The sequence below is a fragment of the Puma concolor genome, chromosome E2 (genome assembly GCF_028749965.1).
Source record: "Puma concolor isolate L17-30 chromosome E2, mPumCon1.1.hap2, whole genome shotgun sequence".
Lineage (NCBI taxonomy): Eukaryota > Metazoa > Chordata > Mammalia > Carnivora > Felidae > Puma > Puma concolor.
This window is the reverse complement of record NC_141681.1, coordinates 4,066,616-4,088,376: the sequence shown is the minus strand read 5'-3', so window position 1 is coordinate 4,088,376 and position 21,761 is coordinate 4,066,616. Positions and strand designations below refer to the sequence as shown.

Below are 21,761 nucleotides of genomic sequence, written 5' to 3'. Positions count from 1 at the left end.
AGTTCGGGGGACGTCTACATTGGGTCCCGCACAGGGCCGGGAGTAAATGCATTTATTATTAGGCCACGGCGTGACCTGGCTGGACAGATGGCGCCGGGGCCCCAGCGGAGTGAAGGAAAGCCTAGTTCTCTTAACTTCACAGCCTTCTGTCCTGTCTTTACATATTGGTCAGACCTATAAAAATGCGCATTCCTCCACCCCACCCGCATGTTCCAGCTCAGAAAGTTCGGGAAGAGGCTCAGAGTTCGTACGTGGGCAAGGACCCCAGGCGAGTTTCCTGAAGGCTGCTGCACAGTCCCTCCACGCGGCGAGCTTTTGTAACACCCGGTAGTGCTTCTCACACTCTTCTGTGTCAGAATCCCCTAGAAGGTGTCAACGTGGACGCTTGTAGAAACTGAATGTTAACCAGGGCCAGGAAAGCTTGCTGGGAGGTGAAGCTGCTGGTTGCAGGCTAGAAGGGACAGGCAGTGGGCTGAATCTGAACCCTTGATCTCTAGGCCCTGGAGACAGGCGGATCCCAGTGCTGTGAATGCGACAGGAAAGCTGCCCCACCCCAGGTAGCCCCATGTTTTCCTCCCTAGCCCCCCTGAAACTTGCGCCATGCACCTGCCTCCTGTAGGGTTGCCAGAGAGATGAAGTAAGGCCATAATTTAGTTCTGCCCACCCACATGGCCTAGAAAGCTATGTCTGCTGTTTATCTGCTTTGGAAAATCTCCTTCATTGTATGCCATTTATTAAGACAAACACTTTCAAAGCCTGGCTGTCTCAGTCTGTCGAGCAGGTGACTGGTTTTTTTTTTCTTTTTTGGGGGGTGGGGGGCTCAGGCCCCTGCCTCTTTTTTTTTTTTTCTAAGTAATCTCTACACCCAGCGTGAGTCTTGAACTCATGACCTTGAGATCAAGTGTCAGATGTTCTACCAACTGAGCCAGCCAGGCACCTCAGAGGGAGCTATTCTTGATCGTGGGGTCCTGAGTTAGAGCCCCTCATTGAGCGTGGAGACTTTTTGAAGGAAATAAAAGGGGGGGAAATAAATAAAAGGTCCCTCTGGATGCTGTGCGACGGAAGGCAAGTGACTGCTTTGAACCTCAGTAAATGAGAAGAACCCTGGGATGTTTGGGGAGCAGGGGGAGCTGCAAGCCACCTGGTCCCTCCTGAAATAGAAGCTCCCTCAGGCATCTGCAGAGGGTGTATGCCAGCTTGTCTGGGTTTTGACTGATAGGGGAATGTTTTCTTGACTGGCAAATATTTGTGCTCCGCAGTTGGCGAGGCTTCCCTCCCTGATTTTCACAGCCTGGAAAAGAGCCAAGGAAAAGAGCTGGTGCAAAGCTGAGGTTCAGAGAGACCACGCACGACGGGACTAGCAGAGCCCGGGGGCCACATCACCTGAGTCTCCTTGTCCTCGTCTGTAGAACAGGGGCAGGGCTGCCCTCACCCCACTGGGCTGTTGAGAGAACAAGATGAGACGGCGAGCATTACACACTGTAAAAATGATGACATCTTGGGGTCTCAAACAGGAGCATACGTCGGGGTCACCTGGCCGGGGGGGGGGGCGGTTAAATGTGTTTCCATACCCAGAAGCATGACTCGCAACAGTCGAGAGGTGGAAACCACTCAAATGTCCTTCAACCGAGGAACAGAGGAACGAAACATAGCCTGTACATACTGTGGAATATTATTCAGCCACAGACAGGAATGAGGAACTGATTTGTCTACAACGGGGATGAACCTTGAATTCATTATGCCACGTGAAAAGAGCCAGTTACAGGGACGCCTGGGTGGCTGAGTCGGTTGAGCGTTGGACTCTTGAGTTTTGGCTCAGGTCAGGATCTCATGATCGTCCTGCTTGATTAAGATTCTCTCTCTCCCTCTTCCTCTGCCTCTCACCCGCTCGCCCTTTCGTGCTCTCTCAAAATAATAATAAAATAATAATAATAATTAAAAATAAAATGCCTTCCCTAAGCTCCAGATGTAGACTTTCTGATTCAGTGACCATACACCTTACTGTCTCCCTGGAGATTTTTGTAACTGGGAAAATTGGAAATTGGAGGGATTTGCTCCAATATGGTTCAGCTCTGAGCCACTCTTGAGGTCCAGAGAGGACTTCCAAATGCCTGTCCTCACGGCTGGTCTTTGAAAGTGGGGGAGACAGGATACAGATGAGGGGGAAGGAAAGGCGTAGGGACAGACCGGAGGGATGTGGCGCAGGTAACCTGTTGCTTTAGACTGGGTGGTCCGAACTCTCACACCACTACTGGCTCTTGTAAAACAATGCCTCCCCTCGAAGGTGGGGGTGACCTGTGTGGTAATGAATTAAGAGCTGGAGATGAAATAAATGGGGACAAAGTGACAACCCTACTGTGCAGAAGAATTCCAAACGATGTCTATAGAGACTCTGCCCTCAAGAAGGTGGATACAGGAGGGGCACCTGGGTGGCTCAGTCGGTTAAATGTCTGACCCGGCTCAGGTCATGATCTCGCGGTTCGTGGGTTCGAGCCCCACGTCGGGCTCTGTGCTGACAGCTCGGCTCCTGGAGCCTGCTTCGGATTCTGTGTCTCCCTCTCTCTGCCTCTTCCCCGCTCACCCTCGGTCTCTCTCTCTCAAAAATAAATAAACAGTAAAAAAAAAAAAAACCAAAACTATCAAGTTCATCAAAAACAGAGTCTAAAAAACTGTCACAGAGTGGAGAAGCCTAAGGAGACATCACTCAATGTCACTTGGGGTCCTGGAACAGAAAAAGGACATTAGGGAAAACCTGAGTAAATGTGAGTAGGAGTGGACTTTAGTTAATGTTAATAACAGTATATCAGGAAACAAGTGCTGGTGAGGATGTGGAGAGAGGGAAACGTCTTCCACTGCTGGTGGGAATGCAAACTGGTGCAGCCGCTCTGGAAAACAGTGTGGAAGGTCCTCAAAAATGAAAAATAGAACTACCCTACGATCCAGTAAATTCTACTACTGGGTATATATCTAAAGAACGCAAAAACACTAATCAAAAAGATACATGCATCCCTATGTTTATTATAGCATTATCTATAATAGCCAAACTATGGAAGCCGATAAATGGATAAAGAAGATGTGTGTCTATATACAATGGAATATTACTCAGCCATAAAAAGGATGCAGTCTTGCCATTTATAACGACATGGATGGAGCTAGAGCGTATAATAAGTGAAATAGGTCAGAGAAAGACAAATAGCATATGATGTCACTCATACGTAGAATTTAAGAAATAAAACAAATGAAGAAAGGAGAAAAAGAGAGGCAAACCAAGAAACAGGCTCTTTTTTTTTTTATATATATTTATTTTTGAGAGAGCTAGAGAGACAGAGTGTGAGCAGGGGAGGGGCAGAGAGAGGGAGACACAGAATCTGAAGCAGGCTCAGGCTCCGAGCCATCAGCACAGACCCATCAGCACAGAGCCCAATGCAGGGCTCGAACTCACAAACCATGAGATCGTGACCTGAGCTGAAGTTGGCCACTTAACCGACTGAGCCACCCAGTCTCCCCGAGAAACAGGCTCTTAAGGACAGAGAACACACTGATGGTGACCAGAGGGGAGGTGGGTGGGAGATGGGAGAAATAGGCGATGGGGATTCAGGAGGGCACCTGTCCCGATCAGCACCGGGTTGTGTGAAAGTGTTGAATCACTGGATTGGACACCTGAAACTCATAAACACTGAACATTAACTAACTGGAAATAAACCTTGCACCTAAAAAAAAAAAAAAAAATAGTGTATCAAAATTGGTTCATTAATTTTGAGAAATGGATCAGAGTAGGGCAGGGGGAAATAGGCGGGCACTCTATGGGAATCCTCCATAGTATTTTTGCAACCTTTCTGTAAATCTAAAGCTATTCTAGAAAAAAAAAGAAAAAAGAAAAGAAAGAAAAGCTTATTTAAAAACATCTTGGGGCACCTGGCTGGCTCAGTTGGTGGAGCATGTGACTCTGGGTTTGGGGGGGGGGTCATGAATTCAAGCCCCCAGGCTAGGTAGAGGGACTACTTAAAAAAGAGAAATCTCTCCTTTAGGGGCTCCCCCAGGCATCTAAACACCCCTGGAATTGAACCTGTTGCCTCCTTCAGGATAGTCAGGGCTACAATACCTTCGGTTACATTAGAATTCAGCCCAGCAGAATGGCACTCGGAAAATGAGTCAGCACCTTGGACTTGGGACCTTAAGGCAGCGGACCTTTCCTACAATGACACAAGTGTCCTGGAGCTGCCCCCTCCAGTAAGGCAGCCACTTAGCCCCATGTGGAACCTGAACATCTGCAGTATGAGCCACAGACTCGGGCCCGGGGTCCTCTGAAGGGTCAGGCAGGCTTGCGTCTGACGTTGGGCCTGCGACGCGCCGACGCATCCCCGCAGGTGATTCTTGGGCTGAGCGTGTTTGGGAAGCACCTGTGGCCCATCTGTGCAAAGCGTGTTCATTCAATCCTTGATTAATTTACCTTAAAGTCTGAATCCCGGCCACGTGAGGGCGATTTTCTTCTAGGGAGGGGAGCGGCCCAGCACGGTGACGAATTGCTCTGCAGAGTGGAGGAGGTCGGGGAGGCACCACCTGCTTGTACAGGGGAATCACCTGCCCTATGCCCAGGCCGCACCTGGACTGAAGGAGTCACCACCTCTGGGGCATGGCCCGGCCAAGGCTAAAGGCCCCTGAGCTAATAAACGGACTCCAGGCTCGTTCCTGTGGCCTCTGGGAGGAGCCCGGGGGAAGCTGTGACTCACAGCTGGTGTCACCAGGAGGGGGCTGGAATTATAGTCACGGCTGCAAAAGGGAAATGCAGACTGGAAAACACCTTCATTCCCTGGTCTCGGCTGAAACAAGTCATTAGATAGCTCAGAGCAGGGGCCTGATGATAGGGCAGGATGGCTTCCCTAATGGGGACGGGCCACCCAGCTGAGCCCCAGGAGCCTGAGAGCCATGGCTCCCACGTGGGGGGCTGTCTCCCCTCCAGGGGCTCCAGGGTGAGGGTGATAACATGACCTTGTGGCCAGCAGTGACTCTGACCGACAGGTTCAGCTGACCGGCTCCAGCTGCGGCCCACTCTGAACGTCGCCACCTCCCGGAGCCACCGCGGGGCTTGGGGGAGGATGACACAAGTGATGCTCAGAGGTGAAGGCTCCTACTCTAGGCGGGAGTGGCCTTCCTCAGGACGGCCCTCGAGGCACCAGTCTCCCTGCTGAGTGTGCAGCAGAGGCCGGCTCTCCACGGCCTGCTGGGTGAGCTGAGGACAGGATCCTGAGCTCAACGAAGGGCCTTCGGAGGGATGTAGGTTGGGGCGTGACAAGAACAGACTCACGTCTTAGGACAGAGCTGCTGTGGACGCAGCGGGCGTGGGAGGCTGGAGCAGAAGTCCAGGTGAGCCGTGGCAATGGCCTGGCCTAGGGCAGCCGGGGGGTGGGGTGGGGGTGAGGGGTGCCAAGAGTAGGGACAGAGCTCAGAGAGTACCTGCCGATCCAGAAAAGCCCTGCAGCACAGGTGGCCAAGGCGGTTCCATCCACCTGTGGCTCCAGGCAGCTGCCCTTCCCCGGAGGGCCCGCGACCTTCCCCCTCCAGGCAGGCCTCCAGGGTTTGGGTGGTGGGGGAGCCATCCTGCCAGCCTCTGAAGCACATCACTGCTGAGCCGGGCGCTCTCAAATGGCTCCGACATGGTGCGAATACACTCTTGTCTTTCTGCCATCTGCTGCTGTCATTAAAAAATTACATTTCCATCTGTTTTCACGCTTTTCTCCCCTCCCAGCCTCCCCTCCCGGAGGCATGCAGCGTGAGTCCCTAGTCAGGGGCCGGGCCGGGACGTTCCCTCCCCTCCTGGAAGCTGGGAACTTCTCCGGGACACGCCCGGGTTAGGGGTGACAGGCTCTCTCGGCGGCCAGAGCCCTTCATGCCCCTCTGTTTCCTCTCCATTTGCCACTTAACCGCTACCCTGCTCCACACCCCAGCGACACACACTTGGGGGGGAGCCATTTACAAAGCGTTTTTATTGTTGGTTTTAATCGGCATGCACCACTCTGGCATCACAAATAAATGAAAAATAAACTACAGACATTAGTACCCATTTCCCCCAGGATGTATTTAAGGAAGAAGAGAATCAGGAAGTGAGAATCAGGGAGCCATGCTTTGGGCTCAACTAAGTCATCATTCTAGACCAGCTCCAGAGAGACACCCACTCCCCACCTAAATATAAGCACCCCCCCACCCCCCGGCCTTCAATTGAAAGAGGACTTCGGCTGCCTCCGTTCTGACCTCAAACTGTTTTTTGTTTTGTTTTCTGAAGATTTTATTCTGGGGGCGCCTGTGTGGCTCAGTAGGCTGAGCCTCTGGCTTTTTTTTTTTTTTTTTTTTTTAATTTTTGAGAGAGGGGGAGAGAGAGAGGGAGGGAGAGAGAATCGCAAGCAGGCTCCATGCTGCCAGCACACAGCCCGATGCAGGGCTTGAACTCACAAACTGTGAGATCATGACCTGAGTCAAAATCAAGAGTTGGTCACTTAACTGAATGAGCCACCCAGGTGCCCCTGAGTGTCTGACTCTTTTTTTTTTTTTTTTAACTTTTATTTATTATTGAGAGATAGAGAGAGAGCATGAGCAGGGGAGGGGCAGAGAGAGGGGGAGACACAGAATCCGAAGCAGGCTCCAGGCTCTGAGCCGTCAGCACTGAGCCCAATGCAGGGCTCGAACTCACAAACTGTGAGATCCACCAACTGTGAGATCACGACCTGAGCCCAAGTCGGACACTCAACCGACTGAGCCACCCAGTGCCCTAAAAAGATTTTATTTCTTAAGTTATCTCTACGCTGAACGTGGGGCTCGAACTCACAACCCTGAGATCGAGAGCCGCACGCCCCACCAGCTGAGCCAGCCAGGCGCCCCTGGCCTCAAGCTTGCTGCTTTGGGTTCTTTCCAGCAACTCTCTCCGCTCAGGCAGAAGACCCTGAGGGCAGAGCATCCTGTGATGGGAACAGAAGCTGTCCCCTCAAGTGATAAGCCCATCAGCCCTGACAGCCCGCCAGACCTCTCGTGACTGACCCCAGACAGTGGTGCGTTTGGCTTCACTTCCTACCTGCACGCACCCACCCACCTTTGCACCACACTCTCCTGAGATAAACTGGAAGTGTTTTCTGGAAGTATTTTCGGCACTTTGGAGAGTCTTTGAGCCGTGGGTCTGCTGTCTTCCCAGTGTCGGCCTCAGAGGAATAAATCCCTTTCCTGTCTCTGCCTCTGGATTTTGTCAGCGACCGGCGGCCAGACTTGGTCTGTTGGGGACCGCTGGAGTCCAGTGCTCGGGCACCCCTAGGCCCCACGGCTACACAACGAAGGGTCAGGTCCACACAGAACTGAACAACTGCACAAGGTTGTGACCACACAGGTGGGCCTGGTGGCTCTTCTCAAACACAGCTTTGCAAACATCAGCATTATTGGGTACCTCCTGAAGGACTTTTTGGATCCTGGGCCACACGTTTTTATTCTAGGTTCTGTGTGTTCGTACGTTTAAACTCCCCCCGCCCCCCCCAAACCTACCTACTATCCCTGCTTGAAGGTCAAGGACACTGACGCTCCAAGAGGTGAAGTCACTTGCTGAAGGTCGCCCAGGGACAGACGGGGAATCAGGCTGGGAAGCAGGAATACATGATCACAGCCGCAGAATCCATCCCGGACTTCCCAAAACATAATCCACATTGGAAGGAGATCCCTACTCAAGGATCCCTACTCAAGACAGCACACTCAAGTTCGAGAAACACTAGGGTAGACCAGAACGTTCCTCAGGGATGCCTCACCGACACCACCAAGGGGACAAGGGCACGGAAGGCGGGGGGTGATAGTGTGCTAACTCCCATCCGTAGGGAAAGAGGGGTGCTCCCAGATGTGTGAACTCCCCGGCCCTGGCAGCTGACCTTGAGAGCCCCCAGCTCACCTGCCTCTGCTCCAAAGAAAGCCTTGGAAAGAATCGGGCAGGTGGGGACACCGGGGTGGCTGAGTTGGAGCCCCACATTGGGCTCCACCCTAACAGCACAGGGCCTGCTTGGGATTCTCTCTGCCTCTTTCTCTGCCCCTCCCCGCTCGTGTGTGTCTGTGTGTGTGTGTGTGTGTGTGTGCATGTGCGCTCTCTCGCTCTCAAAATAAATAAACTTAGGGGCGCCTGGGTGGCGCAGTCGGTTAAGCGTCCGACTTCAGCCAGGTCGCGATCTCGCGGTCCGTGAGTTCGAGCCCCGCGTCGGGCTCTGGGCTGATGGCTCGGAGCCTGGAGCCTGTTTCCGATTCTGTGTCTCCCTCTCTCTCTGCCCCTCCCCTGTTCATGCTCTGTCTCTCTCTGTCCCAAAAATAAATAAAAAACGTTGAAAAAAAAATTAAAAAAAAAAAAAAATAAATAAACTTAAAAAAAAAAAAAAGAAGGGGCGTCTGGGTGGCTCAGTCGGTTGAGCATCCGACTTTGGCTCAGCCCATGATCTCGCGGTTTGTGAGATCGAGCCCCGGGGTCGGGCTCTGTGCCCTCAGTGCAGAGCCTGCTTCGGATCCTGTCGCCCTCTCTCTGCCCCTCCCCTGCTTGCACTCTCTTAAAATAAATATTAAAAAACAAAAAGAATGGGTCAGATGCTTGCCATGCACCCCATGTTCATACCTTCAATGTCCCACAATCCTCAGGTGCCCGTGGCACTGTCTCCATTCCCCGCATGAGGAAACTGAGGCCCAGAGCTGTTGGTGACCTGCCTGATCATACTACTAACATTGACTGTTCATTCCGTGCCAGGCACTGTACAGGGGTTTTACACAGATTATTTTACCTAATCCTCAAGATACTCCCCATATTATCCTCTTTCTGGGTAAAAAAAAAAAAAAAAAAAAGGTTCAGAGAGGTCAAGTGACTTTCTAAGATCACACAGCAAAAGCGTCCTTGCTGGTACCCACTCCCCCCATTCTTTCTCAAGGCTCCTATGAGGGCTGCAGTGGGGTGCCCGGCCCCCCATTTTCATGCCCTCCCTGGGCGAGAGCTTGCCCTGGACAGGCCCCCTCCACCTCGCCCCTCCCTTGTGGGAAGAGAAAGCCTCCTTGAAGACAGAGGCAGGTGCTGGGCAGTGAGTAGTGTCATGGGGTTGACTGCAGCTTTGGGTGCAGATGTCACCAGGAAAGGTCCCCGTCCCCTTACTCAGTGGGCAGCCACCCGAGGATGCTGGCTTTAGCACCGGTCAAGCCTCCAGCTACAAGAGGCCAAAAGCCCAGGACTGGTGTGGACACCTTGGGCCTCGTGAGAGCAAGGGAACTCACCCTGCCCCTGCGAGCAAGCCACATCCAGCATCCTGGGACCGCACAGCCTCTGACCAGCCCCTCCTGCCGGGGCTCCAGCTCACAGCCCGCTTCCTGTTGCCATGGGCACTAAAAGCCTGGGATGAAGCCATGATTAGCCGCAGCAGGTTGCTGAGTGGGCTGGAGGCCTCTAAGCTGTGCCCAGGGAGACGTGGGGGCTCCCTGCCGGCCTGTAGACTGAGCCGGTCTTCAGGGCTCGTGCCCAGCCCCAGCCCTGAGGCCCAGCATCCCCCTGGTGCCCAGAGTCATGGACTGGGGGGCCCCCCGAGTCAGGAGCAGGAGCTGAGAATACCCTTGCATGGCCTGGCTTGTGCTGCGTGCTCCTGACGCCCTCCACGAGAACATACTGGAGCGGTGGCTGGCCACAGCAGGAGACACACAAAGCTGATTTGAACCCAGCTGCGGCCTGACAAAGCTCAGCTCCTCACGGCCACCCAGAGACCAGGGAGTGAGACACGGAGGCTTGCTGTTCCAAGCCGCTGAGTTTGGGCAGCATGTGTGTGCCCATCTGTTTGTGTTGCTGGAACAGAAGACCATAGATTGATGACTTACCGACAATGGAAACGGATCTCTCGCGGCTCTGGAGGTCGGGAAGTCCAAGATCAAGGCACCAGCACATTCGGTGTCTGGTGAGGGCCTGCTTCCTGGTTCAGAGCTGGCCGTGTCCTCCCATGGTGGGATCTCTCTCGTAAGAGTGTCAGTCCATTCCTGGGGGCTCCACTCTCATGACCTTGTCACCTCCCAGAGGCCCCCCCCCTTATACCATCACAGTGGGGATTAGGTCTCAACATATGAATTTGGGGGGTGGGTACACATTCGTCCTATAGCAGGGGTTGTTTGTTACACAGCAGTATCACAGCAAAAAGAACGCTGACTCATACGCTATCTCTAAGCGCTCCCTCCAAGAGTATCTTAGAAGTTCAAAGTGCTCCGAGGTGTGCCTGGCACACAGCTAGCTGTATGAGTGCTAAATAGTAAGCACCTTGGGGCGCCTGGGTGGCTCAGTTGGTTAAACAGCCAACTCTTGATTTTGGCTCAAGTCACGGACTCATATTTGACGGGATTGAGCCCCACGTCAGGCTCTGCGGTGTCGCAGAGCCTGCTCGGGATTCTCTGTCTCCCTCTCTCTGGCCCTCCCCCACTCTTTCTCTCTCTCTCAAAATAAATAAATAAAAAACATTAAAAAATAAAAAAACTTGAGCGCCTGTTGTGAGCTCTGGGAACAGGCTGGTGTATGAGACTGTGTCACTACCTTCTGGAATTTTCTTTATTTTTTAAAAATGTTTATTTATTTATTTTTGAGAGAGAGAGGGAGAGAGAGGGAGCTCGAGCACAAGCAGGGGAGGGGCACAGAGAGACAGAGAGCGAGAATCCCAAGCAGACTCTGCACTGTCCGTGCAGAGCCTGATGCGAGGCTCCATCTCATGAACCGTGAGATCATGACCGGGGCCAAAATCAAGAGTTGGATGTTTCACCCACTAAGCCACCCAGGCGCCCCATGGAATTTTATTTTCTAAGGGTCATGTGTCAGGGCGCTGCAGGGTTGGCTGTGGGTACGATCAGCCCCAGCTGGTGGACGGGGGTGCCCGATCACCTGAGAACTTGCACGTCAGTGATTATGACACAGGGAAAGGGCGTCTCTCTCATAGGAGACGGGTGGGACAGACAGGGTGCTGTGGAGCTGGGGCCAGAAACGACTCCCAGCCGGCAAGGCCCGTCGTAGAGGAGCACCAGACTGCACAGGGCTGGGACCCAGGGACAGGCAGTGCATGAACGCGGTGACAGATTATGCTTTCCCAAAACGGCCCCCATCTCCCATCCCTATGCTCTTCCTGCAATGTGCCTTTGACCTTGTTCCTTCCATCGGATTCGGGGGCCGGGTGGGGTCCACGGAAGAGGCTCCGATGGCCCGAGCTGCATCTCAGTGCACAGAGGGCCACGTGGGCGGGAAGCAGGGCCAGGGAAGGCCATCCCTGGGACCCAAGGCAAAGTGGACGTGCGGGCCCTCGTTCAGCATCCAGGTCAACGCCTGGGTGGCTCAGTCGGTTGACCGTCCGTCCGACTCCGGCTCAGGTCATGATCTCAACGTTCGTGAGTCTGAGCCCCACGTCGGGCTCTGCTCTGACAGCACTGAGCCTGCTTGGGATCCTCTGTTCCCCCCACCCTCTCTCTCAGCAATAAACAAACACTAAGGCAACCAAAAAAGAATTGCAAGGCCGCAGGGCCTTAAAGCAAGCGCGGGCCCTCCTGAGCGCAGCACCGTTGGACTGTGCAGGCTGCACAGCCACTGAGCAGGCCTTGACTGTGGGCCCACCCTACCCACCGGGGGCCCTCAGCCTTCCAGCGCACCCGGGGTCCTCTGCAAGCCTTGCCTCTGCCAGGGGCCGGGCCAGAAGTGCCGGGTGGTTCTGGAGGGCCCGGCCAGGGCCAAATGGAAGGAGGAGGACACAGACCCCCTTCCTCACCCCTCCGGCGGGGACAGCGCTGAACGGGGCCCAACACTGCCTCCCCAGAGACCCCAGGGGTGACCGGCTCCAGGACCCCCTTGCCGGCTCCTTCCCTTCCCTGCCTCCCTCCTCGTGCAGTACAGAAGGAACCTCCCGGAGAGGTCTGGCCTTTGCCCTGGGCTCCTGGGAGGTGACCTCTAGGCTCTTGGAATGTCCTGCCGATAAGAGTGTGTCTTTGTTTACCTGGAGCCTTGGGCCGTGAGGAGCAGTCTAACAGTATGATTTACGGTAAGCCTGAGTCACTCCCTACCGGCCTGACCTCCAGAGGGGCTGGAGACTGAGGTCACCACGTGGGCGGCCAGCCAAGTCTACGTGGCCAACCCCCTCCCCCGGTGTAAACCACAGACACCGAGGCTCAGGGTGCTCCGGGGGCTGGCGGGACCCAAGCGTGCGTCATCGTGGTTGCTGGGAGAATCAAAAGCTGTCCACGAGACCTTCCTGTGCTCTCTTCTGGGCCCCACCCTCGTCGGCTCTGCCCTTTGCGGATGGTAATCTGCATTCTTTCACTGTAAGAAACCATAAACACGCCCGTGGTGGCGTTTCTGAGTTCTGCGAGTCCCTCTGGTGAATCACCGAACCCCCGAGTGGTCTCGGAGTCCCCTGCATGGTACCTCCCACCCCCCTCCCTCCCTGTGTGCTCCCGGATCACCTTGCAAATACACTCTTTTCTCACAAAGCCTCGGCTCAGACGTGGCGCCTTCAGGAGCCCGGCGAGCACAGCAGGCAAACCTGAACCAACAGAAGCCACGCGGTGTCGGGCAGAAGCCAAACACAGGTGTCACCACCAGAACGGGGCAGGACGGGGACACTAACAACTTAACGTCCTTGAGAAAAACGAAACCCGAAACCACTGCCTCCCATCCTAGACGTGCATTATTACCAGGATCCCACAGCTGGCAAGGACAGAGCTGGGCACGTGACTTCGGGGCAGTGAGCAGGTGGAGGGCCCGAGACCATCCTGAGGCCCCTGCGGCCCGCCCCGCCCCGCCCCTCCGCGTGGAGGGATCCTCGGAACCTCTGCACCCGCGTGTGCTTGGTCTCCTCTCCAGCCCAAGCAGCCGGGCTCGCCGATCGTTACAGATGGCCTTTATTTATAATGCAAAAAAGAAATCATAAGCCACTTTTTGGGCTGTTTCGGTAGCTGTAAAACCACATGTACAAAACAGTCACTCCTCTGCAAGGAGTTCTTGAGTGTGTGTGGACCTCCCGCGTGCCCGTCTGCGTGGCCCGGGGCGCGGGGAGGGTGAGCGCGTCCTGACGGCCGTCGCCACGGCTCCGGGGGCAGCACGAATGCATGGGCAGTAGAGGTCCGGTCCGCTCAGTGGGGCCTGGGAAACACGGTTCCGGACGCAAGCAGGGCTCCTTCCTTGCTCGTCCTGCGACCTGCGGGGCACCAGGAGCCTTTGTTTTCCCGTCCAGGGGACGCAGCGCATCTGTCCCAGGCAGCCTCGCCCCCAGGGACTTGTGGAGCCGGGGCCGGCTGGAGCAGGAGCCGGGGAGGACGCTCTCTGACCCGTGCCCCTTCCTCAGGCTTCGGGGTCTATGTCTCCGTCCTCTGGGCACGGCCCTGCCTCGTCCAGCCAGACTAGGAGAAAGAGAAGGAATCAGCGTCTGGACAGCCACCCACCGCACGCAGAGCTCCAGGCCCAGTATCTCTGGGCTCCCCCCACACAGTGGCAGTGGCGGTCAGGATGCCGACGGGGGGCCCCGGTGACACTGGGTCTTGTGGGCCTTCCCCACGCACACTCCACCCACACCCAACGCAGAGCTCGCCCTGGGCCCTGGCTGAGGTCCCTGGCATTGTACCCTGGGCCCCACCCCCGACTTAGCATCTTTCCGGAGGGGCCTTCAAGCCCAGGGCTGGGCGGGGAGGTCCACACCTCCACACCGCTGTCCTAGAGAGGGAAGTTGAGGCCCAGAGAGGGGGAGAGCTGCTTCGGGTCAGCCTGTGGAAGCCCCGGGATCTAATCATCACTCAGCCAGCAGCCCTAGAGGAAGTGTTACCCAGGTCTGGTGGTCTCCTCCAGCCCTAAGTGTCACTGGGGAGGGAATATCAACAACACGGCCACTGTGCAAGGCGTGAAATCAGACCCCGACCTTGTCACGAATCCCCCCCAACCTCTGAGGCACCATTTTACAGATGGGGAAACTGAGGCTCAGGGACGTAGAGCCTCTTGCTGACGGTCACAAGGTGACAGGCCACAGAGCAGGGGTTCGAATTCAGGGTTTTCCGACCCCGAGGTCTGTGCCCTTGATCCCCTGCCTCCGTTCTCTGCAAGGGGAAACGCGGAGGCACGGGGTCTGAGCAGATAGGACAGGAGGGTGCCCCCCTGGCAGTCTCTGCACTGATTTGTCCCCGGAGCTGCTTAAGCTTAAAGGGGACTCTCCTGCGAGCTCAGGGCCTCTGACCTCATAAAGTAACCCTAAGTCTCCCCACACCCACATTGGCTCTGGGGGCCAGGAAGGTGGTTGCGAACCCATTTTACAGATGAGGACACCAAGGCTGGCAGGGAAGAATGCCTAACGTCAGCCTGCACAGAGCTCTCTGGACACTGGAGCAGGAGCCTGGGTCTTCTCCCACCTTGCTGTGTGCCCCTGGGTGAGTCACTGCCCCTCTCTGGACCTCAGTTTCCCCATCTGTAAACTAGAGATAAGGGTGTTACTCATGAGCCTCAGGGTTGGAAGGAGAAGGAGACATTATGAGAAGCATTCAGCCCCTGGCACTTGGTGCCTGGCACTTGGGAAGGGGACACAGGAATGTGACCCAGTGTGAGTCATTACTGAGAATGGCCCAGCCGCAGTCCCTGCACAGGGCTCGACCCAGAGGGGGTCCAGTGGCTTCCTCCGGATCCTCTAACCCTGGTGGGCAAGCTGAGATCCAAGCTTAGCCCTTCTGGAAAAGTCTATCCAAGCCCCCATGCCAGACTTCGCCAGCCCCACGTCAGCCTTGTGTCTGTGTCCCCCGCAGGAGCCATCAGGCGGGACTGATGTCGTGATGGCTGGTTGGCTGAATGATGCTAGCCGCTGACTGGGAGGGCGCCTGGCCTGGGGCCCACAGAGCGAGCTCCGGACCACACCGCTGGGTCTGAATCCCAACCCTGCCACTTACCAGCTATATGGCCAATGTCTCACCCTCTCTGGACCTCAGTTTCCCCATCTGTTAAACGGGGACGAGACCGGGACCTAACCCAGAGTTACCCTGAGGACTCCACAAGAAAGTGTGCTTACTGCTAACGTCATCATTATTTTTTATTACTGTCATTCGTGACAGCAGCCTCAGCACTTAGGGCGGGCGTGGCTCGGTAAATCTCTTCGATGAACAAATGAACAAGTTGTCCCACCGGCTCCAACAGTGTCCACAGAGAGGCAGGCGGGGACACCGGTCCGCGTCTCTCTCTGGGAACAAGTCTCTCTCCTTGACCCCCCCCCCCCCCCCGCAGCGAGCTGCATCTAGAAGGCCCGGAGACGGGCTCAGCCCAGACACGGTCTGTCCTGTCCACTGATCGGCTGTGGCCAGCAAGACGGAGCACCCGTCCCCAGCTGGCAGGGGAAGGCACAGCCATCCATTACCTTGCTGGGCTCGCTCCCCCAGCCCCATCCATCACTCGCCCCGGCTGCCGGCAGGGGCTGTCTAGCTAATTACTTAATATGCCACATCTTGCTGAGGCTGGTACACGCGAGGGGCCCACGGTGGAACGGACGCAGATTCAAGCATACATTTTTAACAAACCCCGGGCAGGTGGGGACGTGAGCTCAGACCCACGGCACACGAGGGGCGGGGGGGGGGGGGCCTGGGAGCGGTCCCCAGCCAGGCCCCCCAGACACGCTCGGCAGGTGGTAGGGCGGCCTCACCTGTCTGCCCGGAGTCCCGCGGCAGCATCATGCCCGTGGGGGTCGGGGGGGTGATGATGATGTTGGGCACGTCCAGGTGCTTGTCGCTCAGGACGGGGGCCTCGTCATGGCTGCTGCTGCTGCTGCTGCCACACATTTTAAAGCCTGAGAGGGCAGGCCGTGGGACGCACACGTACACACACGACAGGGAGACAAGCATCAGTGGCCGCCGGGAGCCCCCGGCTGCGGGCTGCCTGCCTCCCTCCCTCACCGCCGCCTCTCAGCAAGGAGGGGAGTGCTGGCCTCGCTCCGCGCAGGGGGACGCTGAGGCACAGGGCAGTTCAACGGCCCCTCCAAGCTTGCGTCGTCCAGGGAGGGCACTGAGTTTCGCCTGCTTCGTTCACTAACATGGCTCGGGTGCCCGGAGCAACGTCTGATACCCAGAAGCCCCCGGAACACGGCTCTAAAGTGGGACACGGAGCGCAGCATGAACCAGAACCGGCCCGTCTGCTGCGCGGAAGGAACTCCTCACGTGGCCACTCCTCCCCCACATCCCCTTCTGGAAGGGCGTCTGGGAGATGCCCAAGTTCTCCCTCACGCATCTGACTGGATTCCCCAGGGGAACCGTCCGGGTCTGGAATCTTCTCTGTGCAAAGATTTTATGATTAGGAATTTGGGGTCTTCAATAGACACGGGGCTAGTCAGGTTTTCTGTTTCTTCCTGTGTCAGTTCAGCTGAGCTGGGCTTTCCCGGGAGGAATCTGTCCATTTCTTCTACTGTTGGTGGATTCCTTGCTCTGTGGCTGCTACTAAGTACCCACGTCACCCATGCCACACCCTTGCTCCGTCCTTCCCGTCTGAGTTAGGGGACCCTGACTCTCTCCTCTCCCTCAACGTCCCAGCCAACCTAACCCATCACAAGCCCGCAGATGCCATCATCCCTCGGTGGCTTTGCTGTCCTTCTCTCTCCCTCCTCAAGCCCCTAACTAGCCTCTCTGCCAGAAACCGCGAACCTGATCATACCGCATACCTGCGAGACCCTCGCGGCCTCTTGACAACTAGCTACAAGCAGTTCTCAAAGCGTGTTCCCTGGAACACTGGCCTCCCGGGGTTCCACGATCAAATGGGTTTGAGAATAGCACATATTTGAATGTTGACTGGACCCCACCTAATCTATCTTTCTCTTGGGGATTCTCGTGTATGTTAGAGAATTAAAGGCTCTGAGAAGTCCTGCAGTAGGGAAGCAGCTCTTTAATTGTGTTTCACCCTGGGCTTCCTGAATTTAAGTAATCTTGGGGTCTGTTTTTGGAGGAACGCCTGTTGCCATCTCACAGAACTGTGAATCGTGAAATACATGTTGGGAGATATTGATCATGAATTGCAGCCAACCCCCCAGCCCAGCTTTCAGCCTTCATGATCTGGCGCAAACGACCCGCAGCCTCATTCCCCGCCACCGGTCCACACTTCCGATACTGCTCACAGCTCCCCAAAACCCTGGGCTCCCGACCCAATTCCTGCCTGGAATGTTCTTTCTTTCTTTACCAGGGGAATGGGCTCCTACTCACCCTTCAGAGCCCAGCACACTGGGCTCTTCTTTGGGGAAGATGTCCCAGCAAATGCGGTCCCTCCCTCCTTTGTCCGTCTACACGGATTCACTCCTCAACCTTCTTCCAGCACTGATCAGACTGTATTGAGACATTAGTTCTTAATTCTGTCTCCCTTTACCGTGAGCGTCTGGAGGGCAGTCAGTGACTCCCTCCTCTGTGATTCCCTTGGGCCCGGCATAGCACCTGGGAGAGAGCAAGCAGACTGCTTCACATTGTGAATGCGAAAGGACCTCAGGCACCACCGAACTGGGTGTGAAAATCCTGGTCTCCGGGCCCCTCCCCTTTGGTTTCACCCCAAACAGCCTCCAACTGGGATGACATTTGCTCAGGCATCTTGGGCCCGGGCCACGGCAGCAGCTGAGGAAACGTGGTCCTCGAGGGCCCCTGTGGGGCCAGGGCGTGGCTCTGAGGCATGTCCCCAAGAGGTGGCGTCTAATTCACCTCCCCTTTGGGGTGCAGGGTCTTAGCAAGGCTTCCAGCACACGGAATATGATGGAAGGCCTGGGTGGGGCTTCCAAGATGAGGTCACAAAGGACGCCAACTTGCTCCTTGCCTCCCGCTCTGGGGGAAGCCGGCCGCCACGCTGCGAGGACCAGTTGGGGGAGAGCCCGTGCGGTGAGGAACGGGGCCTCCTTTCTACCAGGAAAAAAGGGTCCTCCAGCCCAGTCAAGCCTTTGGATGACACCGCAGCCCTGGCTGCCAGCTTAAACGTCGCCCCACAAGAGACCCGGGGCCAGAAGCTCCCACTAGGTCATTCCTGAATTCCCAAGCCACAGACGCTGCGACATAATGCCTAAGCCACTGAGTTTGAGGGCAGTTTGTTGCACAGGATTGGAAACGGATACAGTCCACATAGCCTGCCCCGACCATAGGAGGAAGGGGCAGCAGGTGCACGGTGGGAACAGCCAGACCCTCTGTGTTGTGGGAAAACCACAAGGGGCTTCTGAGGGCGGCCTCTGGTCACCTAAGGGGTGTTCCTCTGATGGGCGGCTCGTGCCTGGTCTGTCAGAGACAGTCTGTCCAAATCCGCAAAAGCATGAACGTCAGATGACCGGAAGCAATGGAATGAGGCCGAATTCTTGGCCCATCTGCAGCGGGGCCTGGGCTCTGTGCTCAGAAGAGCTGCCCGTGGCCGGCACAGTGGCGAAGGCACGGGCTCTGAGCCGGGCCGGCTGCTCACTGGCGGTGCGACCCTGGGCAAATCACATCTCCTCTCCGGGCCTCTGTGTGGTGAAGAATTTACCCGTGCCCCAAAAGAGGTCCGGCCTCTGTTCTCGGCTTCCGGGAGGTGATCTCTAAGGCCCTGGGATGCCAGGCCTGGCGGGAGAGCCTTTGTGTGTCTGGGGACCCTGGGCACATTGGAGAGTCCAGCCACGCGGGCTTTGGGTGACGCCCAGAGGGACTGGAGACAGACCCGCCACATGGGCAATCAACTGAGCCTCTGCAATGGGGTTCAATGTACTCGTGTCCTCTGCTGTGACAAAGCACCACGGACCGTGGGGCTCCAACAACAGAACTTGACTCTCCCCCAGTCTGGGCACCGGAGGTCCGAGACCCAGGGGCCAGCAGGGCTGGCTCCTTGAGAGGCCACGAGGGAGACCACGTCCCAGGCCTCTTCCCCAGCTCTCAGTGGTTTGCGGACAACCTCTGGCGTTCTTTGACTCACAGACACATCACCCCGGTTTCCGCCTTCTTCTTCACACGGCTTCTCCCTGTGTCTGTGTCCAAATTTCCCTTTTTGTAAGGACACGAGTCATACTGGAGCATAATCCGTAATTATCCACATTGGATCATCGCCCAATCCAGTATGACCTGTTTTTAACTTTACGTCTGCAACGACCCCGTTTCCACATGAGGTCATGTTCTAGGGTACTGTGGGCTAGGACTCCCATAAGTGAATCGGGGGGTTGGGGGGGGCCGCAATTCAACCCGGAACACCCACTAAAAACTCTGAACACTGAGGCTCAGGAGATCCTCGCCGATCGGCACCACTCCGTGTGTGTGAGCGTGCGTGTGCGTGTCGCACGTGTGTACCAAGAAGGTAACGCCTCTGTGATCCCGTGGGCAGAGACAAGGAGAGCTCCGTCTGGAACTTTCCTGGACTCCACCCTATGCACCGCCTCACTTGGCCGACTCGAATCTGTGTCCCTTCCCTGTAATAAACCATAACCACGAGTACAAGACCTTTCCGTGAGTTCTGTTCTTCCGGGGAATGATCGAACCCCTGAACCTGCAGCTGGTGCCAGAAGTGAGGGTGTCCTGTGGACTGTGTTCCCTCTGACTTCCTGTTTTCGCTGACAAAGTGGGGTGGTCGGATCCCGCTCCGCGGGCTGGGGCGAGGCTGTCCTGGCACACGGCCTGCTCCCAGCGGCAGCCTTCCCGCCCCACGCGCCTTCCTTCTTCACTCACACTAAACTCACGGCCGCAGCGACGCCCCAGGCCCCTCCCCATCCTGAACCCTGATCCTATTTCCTCCCTGGGGTGGTGCCGTGCCCCCCTCTTCCGGCTCTGCCAGGCCAGTTATTCTGCAGGTGGAGACCGTATCTCCCCACCAGACTACGAGTCCCTGGGGAGCACCCACCAAGGCTGCTGCCAACCTGATCTAAAGCCGTGCTTTGCAAGCCTCCCTTAAAGCAGCACAAGCCGGGATGTAAAACAGACAAAAGGAAGCCTCCAGGAGGAGGCCCTCCTGTAATCACCGGTAATCACTGACATTCACAGGTTACTTGCTGCGTGCCAGACTGTCTCCTTCGGTCTTCACTGCTCCCCCGCGAGGTGCCAAGTCTAACCAGCCCCATTTCACAGATGTGGAGACTGAGGACCAGAGAGGGGAAGAAGAACCTGTACTCAGTTGAACAGCTAGCGTGTGGTACAGCCAGGATCCCAACCCAAAGCCAATCTGCCTGACTGCAAGACCGGGTGCTTCTTGTAATTCGATACAATGTAGCTGGCAAACTTTCTGCACAGGGCCAGACCGTACATATATTTCTCGGCTCCGGGGCTATGCAGTCTGTGTTGCAACTGCTTAACCTTGCCATCAGCACAGGAGAGCTGCCGCTGACAGGGTGCAAATGAATGAGTGCGGCTGTGTTTCAATAAAACTTTATTTGCAAAAACGGGAAGCGTGCTGGGTTTGGCTGTGGTTCGCCAGTCCCTGCCCTGTGCCATCCAGAAGTCAGGGAGTTTGGATCTGGAACGCGCCTGAGGTCCTAACAGGCAGTAACAGAACCTCAAAAGCCTGAGGCCGGTTGATGCCGAAAGCAAGAAGGAAATCCCAAACCTGGCTGCTGTCCTATAGGGACAGCGCCTACCTCTGAGGGGTGTGGGGGTGGAGAAAATGAATGAATTCACGTAAAGCGCTTGCCCAGAGAGCCGGGGGGGGGGGGGGGGGGCCTACAGTGTGCCCCATCCCTGTTAGCTTTCTCTATAATCACCCATAAAAAGCGTCTCATGGGGTGCTGGCAACAAAAGGAAGCTCTGATTATTGTTATCTGTAACAGGAGGGAGCCTCCCTGCTCTGTCTTCAAGGCCCCTTCCTCGGAGAATATTCCCAAGTTCTAAAATAAAATGCTAATGGAGAAGAGCCACGCTTCTCCCAGGGCCCCCACATTTGCATTTTAACGGGTTCTGGGAGCTTGGCGACAAAGCCCACTTTCTTAATCGAGAAGCATAAGGTCACTCAGTGGGCCCTGGAGAGATGCTGGAGGCAGGGAGGAGGGAGGGGAGGGGAGAGGGAGGAGGGCAGAGGGCGGAAAGAGGGAGGGCGGACTCCAGAACCTCTCGACAACCCCCACCCCCCCCCCCCCCCCCCGGGGGCTGCCCAGCCTCCAGCAGAGGGAAAAAGCTCTCAGGAGATAAAGTCTACTTTGGGGATTAAAAACAAATGCCAACCATGCCCCAGACAAGGAGCTCATTTGTGCTAAAGCCAGAATTGTTACTCGTTAATTATGTGCCCGCCTCAGGCCATTAAAAGCCCATTTCCTGAAAGCGGTGGGTTTGGCTGGGGTTCCAGGGGGCCAGGCCCCGAAGAGGCAGGGGACTGGGAGCAGATCTCAGCACCCCAGCAATACTGAAAGATCTCGGGGTGCCTGTGCAGGAAGCTTGGGGCGGGGACCGGCGGTCACCTGACCTTGACTGGGCCCCTGCTCTGGGGCACACCCTGTTCTTGGCCCTGGAGAAGGAGCAGGCCAGGCAGCCAAACCCCGGCCTGGGGGAGCGGGTGAAATGGGGAGACGCTGTGCTCGAGGGCCGGACAGACATTCCCCTGGAGCCTGGTTCTGCTCTGTCCCCGGCTCCAGGGAAGTGGTTTCCCATCTTGGCTGCCCCACGGGGACTCATCTGGGAAGTTTGATGCAGGGCCCCACCCCCAGGGAACCTGATCTCACTGTTGTACTTGGGCCACCGGGATTCTTAAAAGCGTCCAGGTGAGTCCAACAGCCAGGGCAGGGAGTCCCCAGACTAGGGTGACCATGGGGACACAGCGGCACCACTCTGGGCCTAGTTCCCCGCCATAA

General features: G+C 56.2%; 1 protein-coding gene across 3 annotated transcripts in view; it reads right to left on the bottom strand.

Annotated features, from left to right (window-relative positions):
- Window positions 1–12,881: 12,881 nt before the first annotated feature.
- CLMB (calcimembrin) overlaps window positions 12,882–21,761 on the bottom strand; it is a 45,129-nt gene continuing 36,249 nt past the window's right edge. The window contains exons 2-4 of one of the 3 annotated variants that reach the window (XM_086688762.1): window positions 17,206–17,430; window positions 15,663–15,806; window positions 12,882–13,395 (exon numbers count right to left, since the gene is read on the bottom strand). In XM_086688762.1, the coding sequence (XP_086544888.1) occupies window positions 13,337–13,395; window positions 15,663–15,798 (195 nt within the window). In that variant the 5' untranslated portion in view covers window positions 15,799–15,806; window positions 17,206–17,430 and the 3' untranslated portion in view covers window positions 12,882–13,336. The remainder of the gene's footprint in view (window positions 13,396–15,662; window positions 15,807–17,205; window positions 17,431–21,761) is intronic. The other 2 variants (XM_086688760.1, XM_086688761.1) reach the window with 2 other exon arrangements.